The 19184-nt window shown below is 43.1% G+C and overlaps 1 protein-coding gene across 1 annotated transcript in view; it reads left to right on the top strand.

The window, feature by feature from the left end:
* Positions 1-3831: 3831 nt before the first annotated feature.
* GALNT12 (polypeptide N-acetylgalactosaminyltransferase 12) overlaps positions 3832-19184 on the top strand; it is a 49957-nt gene continuing 34604 nt past the window's right edge. Inside the window, exons 1-3 of the mRNA XM_055705634.1 lie at positions 3832-4362; positions 17416-17585; positions 18311-18500. Coding sequence (XP_055561609.1) covers positions 3974-4362; positions 17416-17585; positions 18311-18500 — 749 coding nt within the window. The 5' untranslated portion in view covers positions 3832-3973. The remainder of the gene's footprint in view (positions 4363-17415; positions 17586-18310; positions 18501-19184) is intronic.

The raw sequence follows: 19184 nt of genomic DNA, 5'->3' as shown, positions 1-19184 counted from the left end.
TACTTCACACCCCATTTCTATTTTAGAATTTTGCTTTATTTTGACACAAAATGCAGATCTAACAAAAAAAATTCCAAAGAAAACACTGGATGAGGTATATTTTAAAGCTTTGCAAAATGTAATACCTCTATCTTTTTCTGTTATGTATATGTCACCACTACAGAATAACTTTAAATAATAGTAGATGTGTAAAATAGTTCGTCCTTACTTACCACTTTTTTTCCTTGCCTGTAGACCAAGTCTTCAATAAGCTTATGTCTTTTAGGTAAACTAAATATTGTCTGCAATTCAAATGGATATTTCAGTGAGCAACAGATCCTATCTTAATTTCAGTTATTACATTAGCTATAATGTAAATCCTTATGGACAATTGCATATTTTTTAGTCATCTTCTCTTAGTGCTTTTTGAAAGGTTTAGTTAATATTTTGTTTCTTTTTTTTGTGAAAAAGTACAATTTTACTTTTTAAAAATAAATTCTTCGAATGTATTAATTATTCCACTGATCTCCTGTTTTATGATGACTGAGGGCACAATAGATCTTTCTAGATAAATAATTATGGGTTTTATATGACTTGTCCAGTTACTCTACTTATTTCTGACTGAAATTCCTGAAGTAATGGAGTTTATAGCTCACTAAACATTCTGACTAATCCTTAAAAAAAATCTCAAAACCATTTGTTTTAACTTCTGTTGTTAATAAACCTGAAAAAAACACCAGAATTGCTTAAAAGGAACTGTTACATGAAAACATTGCTACAAGCTTTATGGATAGCAGGAAACTAATTTGCCATATTAATTGTCGGTGTTGTTTTTGGTTTTGTTTTTGTTTTTTCTCTGGGGCTTATTTTTACATACAAAGGAGAAGTTTTTGTACTTTAAATATTTCAGCGCAGAAATTTCAGTCTTCTGATCTTAACTGAACCCCACAAACTTTTAAAAAGGTTTAGAAAAAGTGTCTTTGACTTCACATTCTTTACATCTCGTTCAAACTTGTTTGTGAATGCAACTGATTTATTCTTAATGATTTTTGCATTAACACCATTATGGTACTTTCCTTTGCTGAATTTCCTCAGATTTATGTGCTTGGACATCACCCCTGGGGAGCTACCGTTTACTGGTGTTACTTTCCATTCTCACTGCAATGATGATCACAGAACACCTTCTCAGCTACTTTGCTCTAAGGGCATTATTACTACCGAAGAGCCACCTCCCTTACTTTCCTACCAGCTGTAACGTTTCTTGCTTCTCTGGAAGCAAGCTGATGCTCTCCTACCTTTTCCTCTAAGCCCTTTTTTCCTTTTTAAAATGTGACTGAGAGGAAGCTATGTTGGTTATCTTCAACAGTCTTGTCTGATCTTACCCTGTCTGCCACTGATTGCAGCATGCCTCCTGCAGTCTGGTCGCATTCTCTTCTCAATTTCCAATTTTTTAACCTTAAAATTTGTTTTAGTCCTGTGATCACATTCTTGTGTTTCTTCCATATTGCTATAATACTTAAAATACTTAAATAAAATAGTTATTTTTCTAATACTTAAGAACCCCTTCAGCAGAACTCTCCTATTTTCTTTCTCACTGTTCTTAATAAACACTCAGTCCTACGTTTTACTCTTTACATCTTCCCAGTCTTTCCCAATAATTTATTTTGGGAGTCCAGGATGATCTCCTTCTCTTTTGATTCATGCCAAGAAGTCCTTGTTGGGCTCCTCATGCTTAATGTTTCTGTTGCCCTATTCTAAGTAATTTGCAACCTTACACAAAGGAAAAAACCCAAGAATATTTGTTCCAGACAACCAGATCTAAATCAGCAGCGTGTTCCAGAAATCCTGGCTGTATCTCTAGGGTTTACCTCATGCCCCGGCCAGAAACTAGGGAACTCCTGCTATAAACAAAATACCAATGACACCAGTTGGGCTTCCTTTGTTCAGGAAGAATGGCAAGCAAGGAGACAATGCAATCGCTGGGCATGCAATTACTAGTGCCACCTAACTTCAGACTCAAAGCTTGCTAGGCTTGGCTTTCTTTATATACAGTGCATATTCTCATGTCTAGCGTATTGGTACTTGGTAGTTGCCTACAATGCATATTTAGACACACATACTTTACTAGTATTATGCTTAAGTTATTCCAGATGGTATGTATGCTTTGAAACTAGATTTTATGCATATATAGTGATCTGTGATGGGTAACTGTACAGCTGAATAAGAAATAATGAAATTATATGTATGCATACACACACATTCATCTGCAAATCCACCTAAACTACTTCATTTATGCTAGTTGGCCAGCACCAGGGTGACTCATTATTATTCAGCACCCTTCTGTCCAGAGCAAGGCCTCCATAGTAGCTGACAGCCTCTGTGTTTGTTGTCACATACAGTATTTATGATCATGTAAAAACAGCCCATTGCTGTGTGCTGTGACCCTGTCTGGTAGCGATGAGGTTCTCCTTCCTTAGTGCCAGACGTGTTTTCATCCACTCGTCAGCAATGCTGGTGAGCACCACCCAGTACCGCTGACCTGGCTGGAGTCCCTGTCTGGGGGTGACCGGAGCCCTCGGCAGGGCTGATCTTGAGGGCCCTCCAGCAGCAGAGGGTAGTGCAGTAAACAGCCCCTTCGTAAAATGCGTACAGCAAATGACACCTCAAACCCAGAGTTTCAGCTCCTGCTTAACCTGGGAGATGAACAGAATCAGTTCACGTTACACTTACATCAGGGCTTTTCAAATGCAGAATCACAAATTCTCATGTAATCTTATGGCCTCAGGATCGCAAGTTCAGACAGATGGGGCTGCGTTCTGGTTAGGGGTGGACAAGCAGTACGGATGTGTTGAGTATGAAGTGAATTAGAAAGTTTTGACTAAATGCCAGTGTTTTTTCCCGTAATTCTGTCAAGGCATGAAATGGACTTCCCCGTTATCTGGATAATACATTCAGGATTTTCACTTGTCTCCTGGATTTCTTTCTCTTGAGGCCACATTGGCTGACATGTTTTTTTTTCAGCCAAGCACACTGCTTTGGTCAGCAGAAGCTCCTGTCATTACCTCCCACGGCTTCTTGGGCCACGTTCTGTTACTGCTGCAGCACCTGCTGCTCTGGGGGCGGCAGCATGGACGAAGCCTGGTTTCCTACCGATTTGTTCCTTCAGCCCCAAAGCTCTTCCGAGTCCCCCCATGGCAAGTGACCTCCCTCGCTGTCCTCCTGCAGCCCCAGCTACCCGGCCAGGAGACAGCAAGCCTCGGGGCTGTCCCTCCAAGGGCCCAAGCAGCTCTCTGCGGCTGTGCCAGCCCTGTGCCAGCCCAGCTTTCCCGTGCCGGGGTACCCCTGCGTACCAGCCGCACGCCTGCCCGCGTTCGTGAAGGTCCCTCATGCATCAGGGTGACCAGACCACCTCCTCCTTGAAGGGTGACAGCCGAAGTGTACCAGGGGGACGTGCCTTCTCCCTCCTCCCCACACCCCTGCAGCGCACAGCCAGCGGCACCGCGCTGGCCCTGCTCCGTGTCCCCCTGCCCCGGGAGCGGCCGGGCGAGCCCTGGGCCGGCTCAGGACCATTGCTGGCTCCGCCGGCTGTGTCCCCGGGGAGGGCCCGCAGCAAGCCGCAGGCGTGTGCCTGCCCCGGGGCTGCTGGGGCGCTCGGGGCCGAGCAGCCTGCCGACCACCGCGAGACCGAGGAGCGTCGCTGCCGGGGCCCGCCGCGGCCCGGGGACAGGCGGGGCCGTGTCCCCGCCCGGGGGCGCCGGCGGCAGCGCCCGTGCGCGGCTCTTCCGCGCCGCGCCCCTCCGGGCTGGCCGGCGGCGGGGCGGGGAGGGGGGCGGGGCCGCCGGCGGAGGAGCCGGGCGGGTTTCCTGGCGGGGCAGCGCTAGCGCGGGCCGGTGGCGCGGCGTGGGCAGGTCCGTGAGAACTTCGCCGAGTCCGCCCGCGGCGGAGGCGCGCCCGTGTCCGCGTCCGGGAAAGGCCACCCGCGGCCCCGCCGCCTATGCTCGGCATGGCCGGCCGCCTCGGGCGCGGGATGTGCTGGGGCAAGCGGGGCCGGGGCAGCCGCGGCGGGGGCGCGCTGCTGGCCCTGGGGCTGCTGGCCGCCGTCGGCTTCCTCGCCTGGCGGCACGGCCCGCCGCCCCGCCACGCCGCCCGCCGCGCCCCGCCGCAACCGCCGCCCGCCGCCGCCGAGCTGCTGCGGAAGCCGGTGTACACGAAGCCGGCCCTGGACCCGGGGGCGCCGGGCGAGCTGGGCCGGGCGGTGCGGCTGGAGCTGAGCCCGGCCGAGAAGCGCCGCCAGGAGGAGAGCATCCGCCGGCACCAGATCAACATCTACCTGAGCGACCGCATCTCGCTGCACCGCCGCCTGCCCGAGCGCTGGCACCCGCTGTGAGTACCCGCCGCGCCACCTGCCGCTGCCCCGCCGCCGCGGCCGGCCCCGGCGCCAGCCGGAGGGTGCTGGCGGCAGCGGCCGGCGCGGGGGAGTCGTGTCAGCTGCAGCTCGCTCGGAAACGTGGAGGCTTTGCAAACTTGAGACACGCGCACGCACACCCCCCTCCTGGCCCACAAGCTTTCAGATCACAGGGTTTGCTCACAAAGTTGAAGCCGTCGGTGACTTTGCCTGGCTCCCGCTCCTCCACAGGGCAGGAGGAGCGGCGTGGTGGTGCTGTGTGCCGCGGGGGAGCGGGGTGTTCCCCCGGGAGCGCTGGCGGTGGTGGCAGCCCTGCAGCAGCGCCATGCCGCCGCGGCTGCTGTCCCCGGCGTAGGTCCCTAGGCAGCAGCGTACCTTTCCAGTCGCTCCCGGCTTTAAAAGGCTTAAAAAGCGTAAATGTTATGCTTCGCAGACTTCAGCTTTGCATTGTATTCAAGCGTCTTACGCTTTACCAGAAGCGATGTAGAAATGCTCACAAAAGATGCATAACGTTCTTCTGAACTGGGACTTTGTTGCTGGATACTTAGCTGCTGGGTCAGTTTACACTTACAGATTACCTTTCCAGTTGTGATATTAATGCCAGGTGATGGCATGCGCAACTGTAAACTAAGGATTAGATACCATTCGGTGAGATGATTATAGTTTACAGGCAACAGTTTGGCACAGTGGTGAAGTCAGTGCCACACAGCGGGTCTGACTGTTTTGGCCTAACACAAATGCTCTGTTTAGTTGAGTGGTTCATCTTGGCGTGGGCTGTCCTGTGAGTAACAGCGCCAGTGTTGCAACAGGTTTGTATGGTGTGGTAGCAAAGAGCTGTGGAAAAAGCAGGGCTCCGTCTCTACTGTGCATTCAGTTCACATCAGTGTGTCATGTCTGGTAGTTCACCCAACCCTAGTTTTAAGTGCTGAATCTAAAACATTAATCCTATGATAGCTCTCAAAAAATTGCAGTGCAAATGCAAGGCCTTTTTATTATAAATTTGAGCCTGACAGTAGGCTTGTTTTCCTTAATTATCTTCTGTTCTCCCCTTACGAGCAGTCTGTAGACCACAGGCTAAAAAGGAGTGTTCTAGTTGCTTTTCTATGGGAGGAATTTAAATAATTTCAAGAAATTATTTTGGACTCCTGCCATTTCTTTATGACAGGATGTTAGAGGAAATGGGAGATGACAGCTGTTGAGCAGGGGACGTTACAGATGCACGTATGGAGATTCTTGAAATGAAAATAATGTAAATGGGCAGATGGATTTTGCTACAGTGACACACCCTTGAATATTTGGATGTTGAAATGACAAAATGTATCCAAAACAAAAGGATTGCAAAGCATCAGTGACATATTCTCAGAAATAATTGCCTTCTGAGGCAGGGGCTGTGTTGTACTGTTGTAGTATCTGCTGGCAGGTGCTTCATGCCTTTTCATACAGCCAAATCTAAATTATGGCAGAAACATCACAGAACAGCTATCCAGCTCACACAGCAAATGTCAAAAAACTTCCCTAAAGGCACTTTTACAATGAAGTCGTTAACTACCTCTCTTAAGCAAGATCATGTAAGAGATCAAAGTTAAAAAATAAAAGTACTGAATAAGGTATCACCAAGCCTGTAGTGATAGAAAATTCATTGCACCTCAGTGTAAGATTAGAGGCTGTACAGGTTGAAATGTCAAGTCTAGAAAAAATATGATTTGGTTTTTCTATTTTGAGGTTGGTAATGCTTGACCATTCATGATCTTTAATGAACATTTGGGTGATGGGTAGAGGCTGCAGTGGTAGGAAATAAGTAGCAATGGTAGACTTCAGCTAGATTTCAGCAGTCCACAAAAATGATGTAAAGGCTAAATTTTTAGATGTGATCAATGAAACAGTTTTGGTACCTGAAGACAAGAAGGTGACTGTTTTTTTTCAGTGGAGTCCCAGAGGAGTAGAGACCAGGGAACTGTGTGCTGGCAAGCCCTGGATCCCTTCCAGGCATATAGTTTACAAACTGTGTAAGGAAAAGAATCAGTAGTAGATAGGTAGGTATGATCTATTGAGAAAGAGTCAGCTTGGCTTTTGTCAAGGATGACGTGTCTCACAAACATATTTGAGCTCTTCGGAGGCTGTAATTACGTGGATAAGGAAGTGTGGCGTTATTTCCAGAGGCCTTTGATGAGTTCCTTAAACAGTGGTGAAATAATGTGGAAATTCCTTGCATTTATAAATAACTGGGTGAAAGCGGGGAGGCACTTGTTTTATTTATTTATGTATTTATTTATTGGTGGAGGGTCACTGGTAAAGTCCCACAGAAGTCTCTTGTTGGTCCCAGTGCTGTTACAGCATGGCTTCCATAAAGAAGTGACTAATTTACAACTCTTTAGCCTGGAAGGCAGGGTACCGAGAGGGTGCCTTTTGGTGAGCCGCTGCAATGCTGGGTTGATGCATAAAATGGATAAAACAAATCCTGGCCCCTCCTTGTCCCAGAAATCCATTTACTGTAATGGATAAGGAAGTCCATCTACTAGAAAATTCAGTTCAAGTATTCATAAGATATTGACAGATACTATGCTTGGAGACTTTATTCTGGGCTATGCACTTTTGGTCAGTTTCACTTATATACTTATGTGTGTAGAGGCGAGTCTGGAAATTTTAGATACCAGGAAAATGGGAGGATGAAAGAAAGGGCAATAAAGGGAGGCAGTATCCCCACCACCTGGATGTCCCACTGTTCCTTTTAACCTTAATGTCCTCCCACACTTATCAGTGAACCCACTCTCTGCATGTGAATTTGTGAAAATCACAAATATTTGAAACAAGTGAAAACCAGAATTTTGCCAGTAAGCCTCTAAATGTGGTCTGCAAAATTGGGGATACAAGGTGTTGCTTTATCAGAAACGGATAACAAAAAACTTTTCTGGCTGTCACATGTACATCCTGGACCTGCTATCAGACCAGAAATGTGGCAGTAGTTATTTGCTAGTACCTATCTCTGGTGATGCCGTGCAGGAGGAGAAGAAGCATAGTTTGACTGAGATTACTCCCCCAAAGAATGTGGTGTTTGATTACATTTGACTATGAAGCCTCTATAGATGTTATTTACTTTATTACAAAGTTTCAACTTTAGATGCTTCTACTTACGTATTTCTGCCAGTGTAGATATTCAGAAGGCCTTTATTCCTTCTTATTCTCACAGAAGTGGCTTTTCTGTGTACATGTGTTTATTTCTGGGAACTGATCCTGTTTCTATTGAAACACAGACCTGGAGAACTCAACAACTTCTGTTGTTTCCTTTAGACAGTTCCTGCTTCCTTTAACTGTCTGCACTTGAGGTCAGCAACTGATAATGTTGCGTTTCATCACACAGAAACATCAGTTTTATGGGTGGCTATGGTTGTGTGTGTGTATGTATATATATGTGTACGTATAAACAAATTACATAAGCATATATATAAAAACAAACTATAAAAAATGTTCTTCGGTAAAACTTTATGCATAAAAGTATAAGGAAATTATTAACTGGTGATACAGTTTGTACAAGGTTAGAAGTGAAATATGCCGTAGGGTCAGGGAATGATGATGGTTATAAGGAACCTCTGGGGTGTGCAGTCCGACGTCCTGCTTGAAGCAGAGCAACTTCAGTGTTTGTGTCACTAAAGGTCATCCTTGCCCTGTCAAATTTGGAAAGTCTCCAAGGATGGAGATTCAACAGCCTCTCTGGGTACCTCTTTCAAGACTACATCACTGCCCCATTGAACTCCCTGTACTGCCCCCCCGCCCCATGTTGTCTAGATGGCCCAGGTTGTCTTCCCAATGTCTATTCTTCATTTCTTGAATTCGTACACATACAGGAAGCAACAGTTATAGCAGGTTTAAAGCAAGCAGGCATCCTCCATCAGACAGTGACTTGCTGAGAGCCCTGTTGGGGCTGATGCCCTGTTAAGCGCAGCGAGATGAGCTCTGGGCGGTGTGTTTTGGCCACTGCTGCTGTGCAGGACTAGGCAGGCAACTGATGGGGTCTCCTAGGCTTTTGCAGCTTGTTACAATGTGTAAGAAATACATTTCCAGTTGTTCTGCTAGAGTTCTTTTAAGATGAAGGATTGTTCTCAAGCATTGTTCCTGATTTTGGACATTTTACCTTCTTATTTCAGGGATGGTTTCTGTAAAATCACACCAGCCTTCTTTTGGCTTGCTCTTGTTTCAAAAGGAACAAAGCAGGGATAGGCACTTTTGTGCTGGCTCAGCATTTTGTGTCGTCTCTTTCACGGTAGAAGCCTGAATCACAGGCTTCTTGTGCTTGCCTGCAATACATGAATCCTTGTGCTTGCAAGCAAATGGATTTATAAGTCTTGCTTGTCTTTCCTTACCTTGCAAATGATTTTGGGTAGCTACAAAAGCCCCCAAAATATTGATTGTGGTCTGCATAATAATTAGTAGCTATTTTAGATGTTTGTTCTTTAATTGTAGGTAATTTTCTGTGTTTTGAGAGAAAGCTTGTTTATATATATGTTTTATATATATATTTATATATATCAAAAAGTATCTGTGTGTATATATTTGAAGTGTCTGTATATTGATAGGTAGATATACACAAATACTTAAATTCCTCTGTCACCATCATTTATGCCTATAATGTTATTTATTTTTTGGGATATTGTCTTTGAATTTAGTGTAACAATCTTGCACTGAGATTTTTCCAACTTTCAAAACTGCTTTTCCCACCTGTTCCCAGATTTGAATGTGACTCTCTTACAGTCCAGTCCCACTTGCTACCATGGTGTGTTTTGTTTACTAGGTTGTAGGCACCAAATTATGCAGGCTCCTCATCTGATAGTAATTTGCTAGCAAATTCTCAGAATAATCCTGGAGACTTGATTTTAATCCCTCTTCTACTCCAGAAATCACAGCACCTGGTTTTGATGGGCATGCAGCTCCCAGGAGGTTTAAGCTGACCCTATTCTAGGAAATGGTGCAGCAGCTGAGCGTTTCCTCCTCAGCCCACCATGACTGCCTGACTTCACTCAGGAGCTTCTCTTTCATCTCTTATCTAAATGTGAAATAACTGCAGTGATTCTTTTTGCAGTGGAGAGCTTACCTGCAGCAGCTTGACCTTGCTGGCGCATCCCTTCCCTCTGAACGTGCAGCTCATTGTGTGCTCTGTGCCCAGGGCTTGCTTTGGAGTAGGTTTTGTTTTTAAATAAGCAGGCTTGCATTTTATAGCAGTACAAAGTACAGCAATGCTTCCACAAGTACTTTGATATTTAGGGTATTTTATTATTTTTGTTTCCTGTCTTCTGTAAAAATGTGTCGGTTTCCTTTGTCATTATGCTTTCATTTAATAGTCACCTGCAAACTTCCAGAAGAACTCACATGATTAGTTTTTGACTGCTTTTCTTTACAGCTTCTGGTAGAGATCTTCAGTTTCCACTGACATCAATATGAGTACTTGGTTTCTGTTGATTTCATTTTTGACCTGGCAAAGTTTCCAGATCAGTGACAGTAACCACAAATTATGATTTTTTTTTTTCTCTATTCAAGCAGTGCTTTTACTATATATGATTGTCTGTAAGAACCAGGTGTACCCACACCTTACTATTAGTGATGGTTACAATAACTTCTTTCAGTTACTGTATTGCTTTGCAAAATGCTTTTCTTGTCCTGTATCAAATTACTCACATCAAAGTAAGTTTCTGAATGTAGGTGTAGGAAATAGTATGGCTGTGTGCAAATGTTAAGTGTAAGTTTCTGAATGTAGGTGTAGGAAATAGTATGGCTGTGTGCAAATGTTAAGTGTAAGTTTCTGAATGTAGGTGTAGGAAATAGTATGGCTGTGTGCAAATGTTAAGTGTATCTTACTACCTTGGAAGAAAATTGCAAACATGAGTGAGCATTTGAACAAAATGAAACCGCTGTTTCAATTCAGCAAAATAAACCAAATTGTTTTTTCTCCATGGATGCATGCAGAAATGCCTTCTCATCTGTGTATCCAGAATCTGGGTTAGGTAGGAACTTCTATTGCTGCCTTCTAAAAATTTGCAATTAGAAGGATCTATGGATTTCTTAAATTTGTGAATTTTAGGTATAGATTTAGTCCAGCCTCATAGGTAGACTTCCTAGACACTTTTTTCTTGATATATTTTTAATCTGTCTTAAAACAGATTTGCTTTTTCCCCCCCAAACTTCTTCACAAATATTTTCTTTTAGTTCAGAGTTACCAGCTTTCTTCCTTGCTTCTCACAATGTTTTTATACTAACCAGTGGAGCCCTTTATTATCTGAAATCTTATAAAACGATGTTTGGCAGTCTGTCTTGCCGAGACCTTACTGTCACTGAGAGAATCATTCTTTACAACAAAATAATCTGGAAAACCATTTCACAATCTAGCTAGCCTCTGTTTTCAGAGACTTGGTCATATCATGGTGTCTTAGACCGTGCTGGGGGGCTCTCTCCTAATGTGATAGGTTTCAGGAGACACAACTTAGGGAGCAGTTGCCTGGGCTGCTGGGCTGGGTCTGGGTCATGGGGAAGTGTGGCCCAGCATCGCTTTAACTCACACTGCTTACGTGTTTCACCCTTGCCCCGAATAATACAGCCATTCTGGCAGTTATCAGCACCTTGCTGGTATCTGCTTTGCTAATCGGATCAAGACACACCTTCTGCAAATGTCAGTGCCTTTTTCTGCAACATCCGAACGCACGTGGGGTATGTAGGTGTGCAGGATAGGGTGCAGCTGCTCCATGCACAGATAAGACTTTTTTTTTTTTTTTAATGTAAAAGAAAAAAAAACACAGAACTGGTTGGGTTCTGTCTCTCATTAGCATTGGATGGTGTTTGGAAGAGATAAGAATAATCTGGTTTATCATATCCTTTAATTCCACTGGAAGTGTTGCACTTCTGTATCCTAGGTTTTAATGTAATAGGGCTGCAGTGCTTTTGGCTCACACACTAGATTTTATCCATAGGTTGCTCTCCCCTGAGGAGGAGTGAGGAGCAGCTGTTTCAATGCACATTCAGCCTGGAGTAGGTAACACAGCCTTGGTAACTCTGCAGAGTGGCTAAGAAACCAGCACCATGACCCATGTCATGCTGCTGAGCTTGGGATGCTCATGGATGGACCTGCTGAGCCCTAAGCTGCTGCTGGGAGCAGGAGGGATGGAAGAGGTAGAAAAGGGGGGAGAAGAGGACCCAAGCACTACTGTGTCCTCTGCCGTGGCTTTGGGAGGGTGGGAGAAGGAGGTGTTTTCTCTTGGGTGAAGATACCTGTCTATGTATCTAGGGGTGAAGATACCCCTGAGTCCACATAGCCGCCTCTGCAGCTTATAGGGTGGGAGTGGAGAAGGGGAGTGGAGAAGGTGAAACTAGATTGAGGTGCCCAGTTTCTGCCATTTGTCCACATCAGCTGTATCTACTTGCAGCCTACAAAAAGCCACGTTTGAGCATGTCTCTGTTTAATTTAATGTCTTAACTCTGTCCAAATTAAGAAAAGGAGGTTGTGTTGTGAGTCAGCATGTCCATGTCCCACTGTAGCGAACCCAGCAAGCCTGGTTCCTAGCCCACTGCGTGAAAACCAGCCTGAAGTTGGAGTCTAACGGCTTTTGCTAGATGACATTGTGACAGTGCATATATGGCAACGCCACGTACTGTAGTCTGTTTAATCAGATATAGCAGTGACACATGCTGTTTTGAACTTCCTGAAAGAAGCTACACAATCTTGAACTAGCCTGTATTCTCAGGCACTCACATAACAACTTCAAAAGCAAAAGTTAAAAGAGTATACCTTTAGAAAGCATTAGATGATTTATGAACAGATTGTATTCTTAGCAAAACTTTGAAAACTCACAGGATGTTTCATATTTTTTCTTAAAATATGAGTAACTGTGCATACGGGACATGAAATTTGGAGATTAAAAATATGTTTTCCATTTCTGTATTGTTGTTGCAGTTGTGGTGAAAGTTTTACATAGAAGTATGCTAGGAACCATTCCTAATTAAGTCATTGCAGCATGCCTGGCATGCACACATTCATGGTCTCTCCCTGTGTATAGATGTGCATCTCTAAGAGAAACAGCTCCTTACAATGAAATAAATTGAGTGATTACATTAATTGACATAAATGTTCTCCAGAATAGCCCATTCAGTTTTGTATAGGCATTTCCTCACTGAGATCTCCTTAGTTTCTAATAAATAACCTATTGTAAAGCTTGCTAACAGAAGACTTTGTAGTATAGTAGATTTCAAGATTAAATTATTAAACTTGTCAGCCATGTAATCTTAGCTAGACCATGACTGCAAATGCAGTGTAAAAAGGTAAAACTGAAATCCTGCAGGAATGTGGGTGTGTGATGATACACCTTTACATGCTTTGCTTCAGTTTGTGTTTTGTGGAGTTAAATGTTTCAGTAGATGCTGTAGTGAAAGATCCAGGAAAGATGGTGCACGGTGAATGTGGTTTTAAGTTTGTGTCTGGGTACATAGCAGCATTATTCTCTCTCTCTCTTCCCATCTAAGGATTTAAAGATTAATGGATTAATATACTTAGAATTTTAAAATGTAGACGTTTGTTTCAGTGTAAATCGATAAGCAAGTAATGCCGAAAGGCAAATATTTTGTTTTATACCTGTCCTTTAAGCCACAGTGTGCCTGAGGGAGACGGAGGACAGTGCAGAAGCAGGCTTGCTGCAGGAGCAGGGCAGTCTCCCAGCTCACTCGCTGGGGGTGCTGGGGGCAATCCCAGCCACGTTTTCTCTCGGTGCAGCTCTGCTTGTGCATTTTCTGGTGGGCTGCAGAGAGCAGGAGCCATCGGAGGGCAGAGCCTGAGCAGGTGTTGCACCTTTGCATCACATTACCTGCTATCATTGTTATCCATTATGTATCAGTGTTCTTCAGTGAAATCAGAGTTCTGTTTAAAACTTTATGCCTTTCTTTTCTTGGCTCTAAAAAAACTGCTCACGTGTACTGGCAATAGGTTTTTCCTCAGTGGCTGGTACTGGTATCTGGTAACTTTTTCCAAAATCAGCCTGACCAGAGATAGGTGTACTTTTCTGGAGAAAATGAACCCATTCACCATGAACACATTTTTACCTTAGGTGGGTTTTTTTGTCAATATATATAATTATTATCTATGTAAATAGTAAAGTTCCTGTGGTTGAATAAGATAATGAGAGTAGTGGAAGACCGTGTCAGACTCCAAATGCTGGTGCTTTTGCATTCGTGGCCCATGCTTGGAAGTGCTGCCTTTACAGGCAGCCCATTTCCTCATGTCTGTGTTAATGTTTTTGTGAACCGTTTGGTAGTTATGATAATTAGGTTCAAGGTGATGTATCGGACAGCCAATAGTACAGACTACAGGTAGTTTCCTGTCATTTTAACTTTAGCCTTAGAGAAGTTAACTAGAAGTTAACACAGAAGTTAACTAGAGAAGCGCTCTATTTAAACCTCTGTAGACAAGGGGGAGGTGGGGACCCACAAAGCCCGTTTCTTTATTCTAGGTGAACGGCTTAAGGAGGATGGGCTGAGTCACCTTCTTGGATCCATCTTTATGGATGCTCAGCTGGAAGATGGCACCTAGCTTTTAGATGGCTAACATGAGTTGCAATTAATCCTGTCTTAACATGATCCCTTATATTGGGAAAGGCCAGTGTTACGCATTTGAGGGTGGCACTGAAGAGTGCCTGAGTCAGAAGCCGAAAGCAGCTGGCAGTATAGGCAGTATAAGTATCTTCCCAGTATCTGCAAAACCATATTTTGGGACTGCTGTCACCGGTTTGTATACCCCCTGTCATTTTGATGACATACTGTAACTGATACACATTTGTTTTTCTGAATAACCTGAAGTAGGAGTGAAATGATTCACTCGGGAAGTAGGAGCTTGGGTATTTGGCTGACACATGGAGAATAAAAATACATCCTGAAGTTTGCAAAGGTGAATACACAAGACTGCTAAGGTGGTTCTGTTGTAAATAGGAGTTGGGAAATGGTAAAACTGAATTAAAACTACTAGGCTTTAAGTCAAGTTGCATGCTTGTAGTGTCTTTTTTGAAGCTTTGTGTATCTTGTGAAGTGGTAATGTTTAGTGTCCATATGCATGCCACTTAACTGTTATTCAGCAGTACTTCTAAGCATTTCCATTTCAGGGATTCATTTGGGTTTTTTTTAAGATTTTCTTACAGTATTCTTTTTCCAGGGTTTAAATGCCCTGAGTTTGTAATTTCCCCAACGGGATTATTTTTTAGGATTTAGAAAAAACTCTTTGAAATTTCTTTCAGTACGGAAAGGTAAGGAAAAGTATGCTTCATTTAAGCAACGATATTTGAGACTGCTAATGGTTGAGATCTCGTAGCAATCTAGTAAGGAATGTGTGTCTTGGAAATAATTTCTGAGATAAACATGCAAATCTGCATAGAAATTGAATAACTAATTTTTGTCTTATTTTTTAAAAGTAAAAGTTACAAAATTTTGGTTAGGCTATACACGAGGATTAGTTTTCACCAAAATAGACTTAATATAACAGAAAGCTGAGACGTCAGTTGTGCTCTGTGTATGTCGGTATGCAGGGTTTCTTTCTTCGGCGGGCGGTCAGCCTCGTCCCGCCAGCCCGCTGGGGGCTGCAGGGGCGGCGGGCACGGCTCTGGGCAGCCTGCCCTGCTGCTGCCCTGTGAGTCACTGCGCTGCTCTTGCCTGCTGTCTTCCACCATGGAGCTAGTAAATAAACCACACTTTTTAGTTTTGGCCTCTTTCTTGACTTCAGAAACCTAAGAAACGTACTCTGGTATGTTCCGTAGGAGGCTGACCCCTTTCCACAGTGTAGGGTAAGCTCAACGCAGGAGGTGGCAATGCACAGTGAATCGCAGACGGTTTGGGGATTGCCTTCCCCTGTGCCAAATTGTGTGTCCTGTCTCTGGCATGTAATTTTCAGTCAAATCCATTGAAGTCTTTAATCTATAATTAGGCTTATAAGCTTCTTTAGACCTTTTGGATTTCCCTTTTTAAATAATGGAATACAACATTATTATCCTGTGAATCTTTCTGACATATTTTCTAGAGAAAGCTTTCCTGGAGGTTTTCTATTTATTTCTTTTTTCCTTCAGTTTTCTACATTGGAAATGGGATCTTTACCTACCCATTGAGAAATTAACTGAAATTAGCTGGTACAAGTAACTGTGATGTATGAGAAAAAAAATCTCCTGGCAGTACTGAGCATAAATGTTTTTCAATAGGGTAAAGTAAATATGTATTTCTAGAATTGGACTCATACAGTAGGTTTTTCAGCGTTTTAAAAAATAATTAAAATGTCACTCTTTTTTTTAATGTGTTAATACATGAACATTTGGCAAAATAAATCACTTCTGTTACCAACTGCTGGTGTGAGGCAGTTCTCTGTGTGAATGCCCTTGTTTGCCTCAGGACAAGCTACAGCCTGGAGGGATGGGCATCTTTGCATTTCACTATATGTGTAACGTGTATCTACCTGTCTATGTATATCTGTATGTGTATATGCATATGGATCATATACAATGGGCAATGAGTGTTGTTTCGTAGCATCCCTTGCATTTGTTTTGTTTGAGGAGCAAGCAGTGTTCTGTGTGCCTCCTCTGCCCAAGTGTCATTTCTCGTTGCTTCCTCATTTTCAGGTATTTGTTACAAAAATACTCTACAGACTTCCCCCCCCCCCCCCCCCCCCCCCCCCCGTTTTAATTTTAGGAATATGCAGATTTGGATTTTTTTTTTTGCTTTCTGTACCACAGTTCTTGATAGATAGTGCCTAATCTTCAAAGAAACCTATAAGAAGTATTTTTTTTATTGCAAACAGAACAGCATTAAATAGCCAGTAAAAATATTCTCAATGTGCTGTAGGTAAGCACTTTTCTTTTAATGTCTCTTTCTGGGTGTTTTGGGGACCTTTGGTTCCCCTACATTGACCTAGGGGATTTTGCCGTTACGTTTTCTACTGATCAGTTCTGGTTTCCCCCTTTAGCTCCCTGTAGTATGGGCTTTGGAGGAGTCACTGCTGTTCTGTTTTGGTAGGAGGGGTATCCTACCTGCTTCGGTGTCTGTTGTGACCAGGCAGTCCACAGAAGCTGAAGTATGTCTTTCTGACCCTTACAAGCCTTGGTGACTCCAGGCAGTAAGCTGGAGACATAAGAAAATTCAGTTATCTCTAAACCATTTCAGTTGTTTTTTAACAAAACTGCTTACGCAGAATGCTCGAAGAGAAGGGGAAAAGTAGTAATAAATGCCGTCTTTATTTTAAAATTATTTCAGGGAAATCCTTAACAATTTACATACACTTTTGGCTCAACTATAAGTTTCTTGGCATCCTTACATTCGTTTAGGGAAGTTCATATATATGTTTATAGGAAATACATTCTGGAGCTTAATCCAAAGGTTTGCAAACTTCCTGGCTCTCCATAGAGCCAAAACCATGCATTTCTATGTCTCTGTCTGTTTTTTGCAGATTTCACTATTACATCTTGGCAGTTCTGTGGTCTTCCCAAATTTTGCTTCAGTGTACATACATCTCAGTTCTGTTGCTATTTTTTTTTCCTTTATATGTTGGTGTTCCTTTACAGTTATATTTTTACTGTCTAGCACTTGTTTTATTTTCCAAAGCACAAGTTATCAGTAATTTATGCTACCGTTTCTACTGCACTTAGGTTTTCTTTTTATTTTGGTTTTTTTCCCCCCTGTAATTTGAGGCATGTTTTGGCCATTGCTTGATCTTCTACTTGAGGTAATAATGTGCAAAACCAGCTACTGCACGTACACCAGCCCAGAATGCCTCCTATTATTTTTCTGTTTAGATTTTTTGGGGGATTGCAGAATTTTAGACATAGTGCTGCTGCAGAAATGGGACTTCTGGAAGACCAGCTTCCTGAAAGTGCTTGCATGACTTTTCTTCGTATGTACAGTTCTTTTAATATCCTTTAGATGTTCTTGCTTACAGTTAGTAAATAGGATACAACATCTGCATTTGAGAATAGTTTTCTGAAAATTAACAAATGGTTTTGCACTTGTACTAAATGTAATCCCCTCCCTTACAGATGCCGAGAGAAAAAGTACGATTATTATAACCTGCCGAAAACCTCCGTTGTGATAGCTTTTTATAATGAGGCTTGGTCAACGCTTCTGCGAACTGTTCATAGTGTTCTTGAGACATCTCCAGATATACTTTTGGAAGAAATTATCCTTGTAGATGATTACAGTGACAAAGGTAGGAAGAATAATTCTAAATAATGTTGATTGTTGATGGGTGGTTTTGGTCAGCCAGTCCACAGGAGAAAAAGATACGCTGTTTAGGTAACATACCATAAAATTATACAACATAGGCATTCAACTGGAAGATAGGTTTTCTTGTAGTGTGCCAGTGAAAAAATTTGACTTCTGGGCCAAATTTAGTTTACAGTGGGGAAGCATGTTTGCTGTGTTGTAACATGGGTGCTTGGATGTATAGATAACCTACAGCCTGATGAGAGCATTTCAGGTTTCCTAATGTGAGCAAGTTTTGATTGCTCCGAGGTTGCCCCGGTATGTAGTATAGCAAGAGTTACCTGTTTATCTGTTTTCATTTGACTTGTGGGACACAAAGACAATTCTGGCATTTTCTGCCACAGATTAATTGTGTTAAGAATAAAACTTTTACATGGAAAACGTTTTATGTAACATTTGAGAAGCACTTAACAATTTGGAAATTGATTAGAGGCAAATATGAAGCATTCAGTTTCTTAAAAATAACCGTGATATGTGTCCATCCACGTGCTGTTTTTTTTTTTTTTCTTGACCTTTCCTAATGTGGACAGTATAGCAGAATCGGAGTTGAAAATGCTGGTATCTTAAAGGCTGTAAGTAATATGTTACTGAAAAAACAGCTTTCTGTAGCATGATGTAAACTAGTTGTTCCAGAACTATATTCTTCCTTTCTTTTTTTGTTTGTTACAGAACATTTAAAGGAGACTTTGGAAAACTACGTGGCTGGCTTGCGCAAGGTGCGTCTTATCCGTGCCAATAAGCGCGAGGGGCTGGTTCGAGCCCGGCTGCTGGGGGCATCTGTGGCAAAAGGAGACATCCTGACGTTCCTGGACTGCCACTGCGAATGTCACGAGGGCTGGCTGGAGCCACTGCTGGCAAGGTGAGGTTTTGCTCTGGGCTGCTTTTCTCTCCCGTTGCAGAAGCAGAAGGGACAGTTCGGCACACTTCTGCAGTGGAAAAAATGACTCTTCGCAGTCGTTTACTGAAGGTTACCTTAGTCTGGTCCCTGAGGCGCTGCGAATGTTTGTCTCCTGGCAGTGGGGTAACAGATGGAAGCGTGGAAGATCAGGAGGTGGATTTTTATTTTCTCCCAAAGACCAGTCTGCTCTTTTTCTTCAGAGAAGGGAGAGTTTTGCTTTCAGGAAGAAGAATCCTCTTTGAAGAATCCAGCTTTGAAACTACCTTGGGAATGATGAGCTATTTCTGTCAGCCTGGGTGGTGGATGAGAAGGTCTGGAAAGATGCGTGTCCTGAGACAGGACTGCAGGGCAGTGTGCATGTAAGCAGACTGGAAGATAAGTCAATAAAATCAGCCTTCCTAGGCCTGAGCAAATCTGTTTCCTGTTTCCAAATCCTGTTTCCAAACTGGTTCTGGTATAAAGCATCATGGAGTAGGATGAGGAGGAGTTAATGTTATGTCAACAGTGATTTTTACTTGGACACCATCTGTCCTGGGACATTGTACTTTACAGCTGTGTAGGTTTTTTTAATCTATACTGCAGATGTGTTGGGCAGTTCAGAAGACTTATGTTAATTAAAAAAAAAAAAACAACACCAAACCAAAA

Source organism: Falco cherrug, chromosome 3, assembly GCF_023634085.1.
Source record: "Falco cherrug isolate bFalChe1 chromosome 3, bFalChe1.pri, whole genome shotgun sequence".
Classification (NCBI taxonomy): Eukaryota; Metazoa; Chordata; class Aves; order Falconiformes; family Falconidae; genus Falco; species Falco cherrug.
This window is presented reverse-complemented; position numbering and strand designations above follow the sequence as displayed.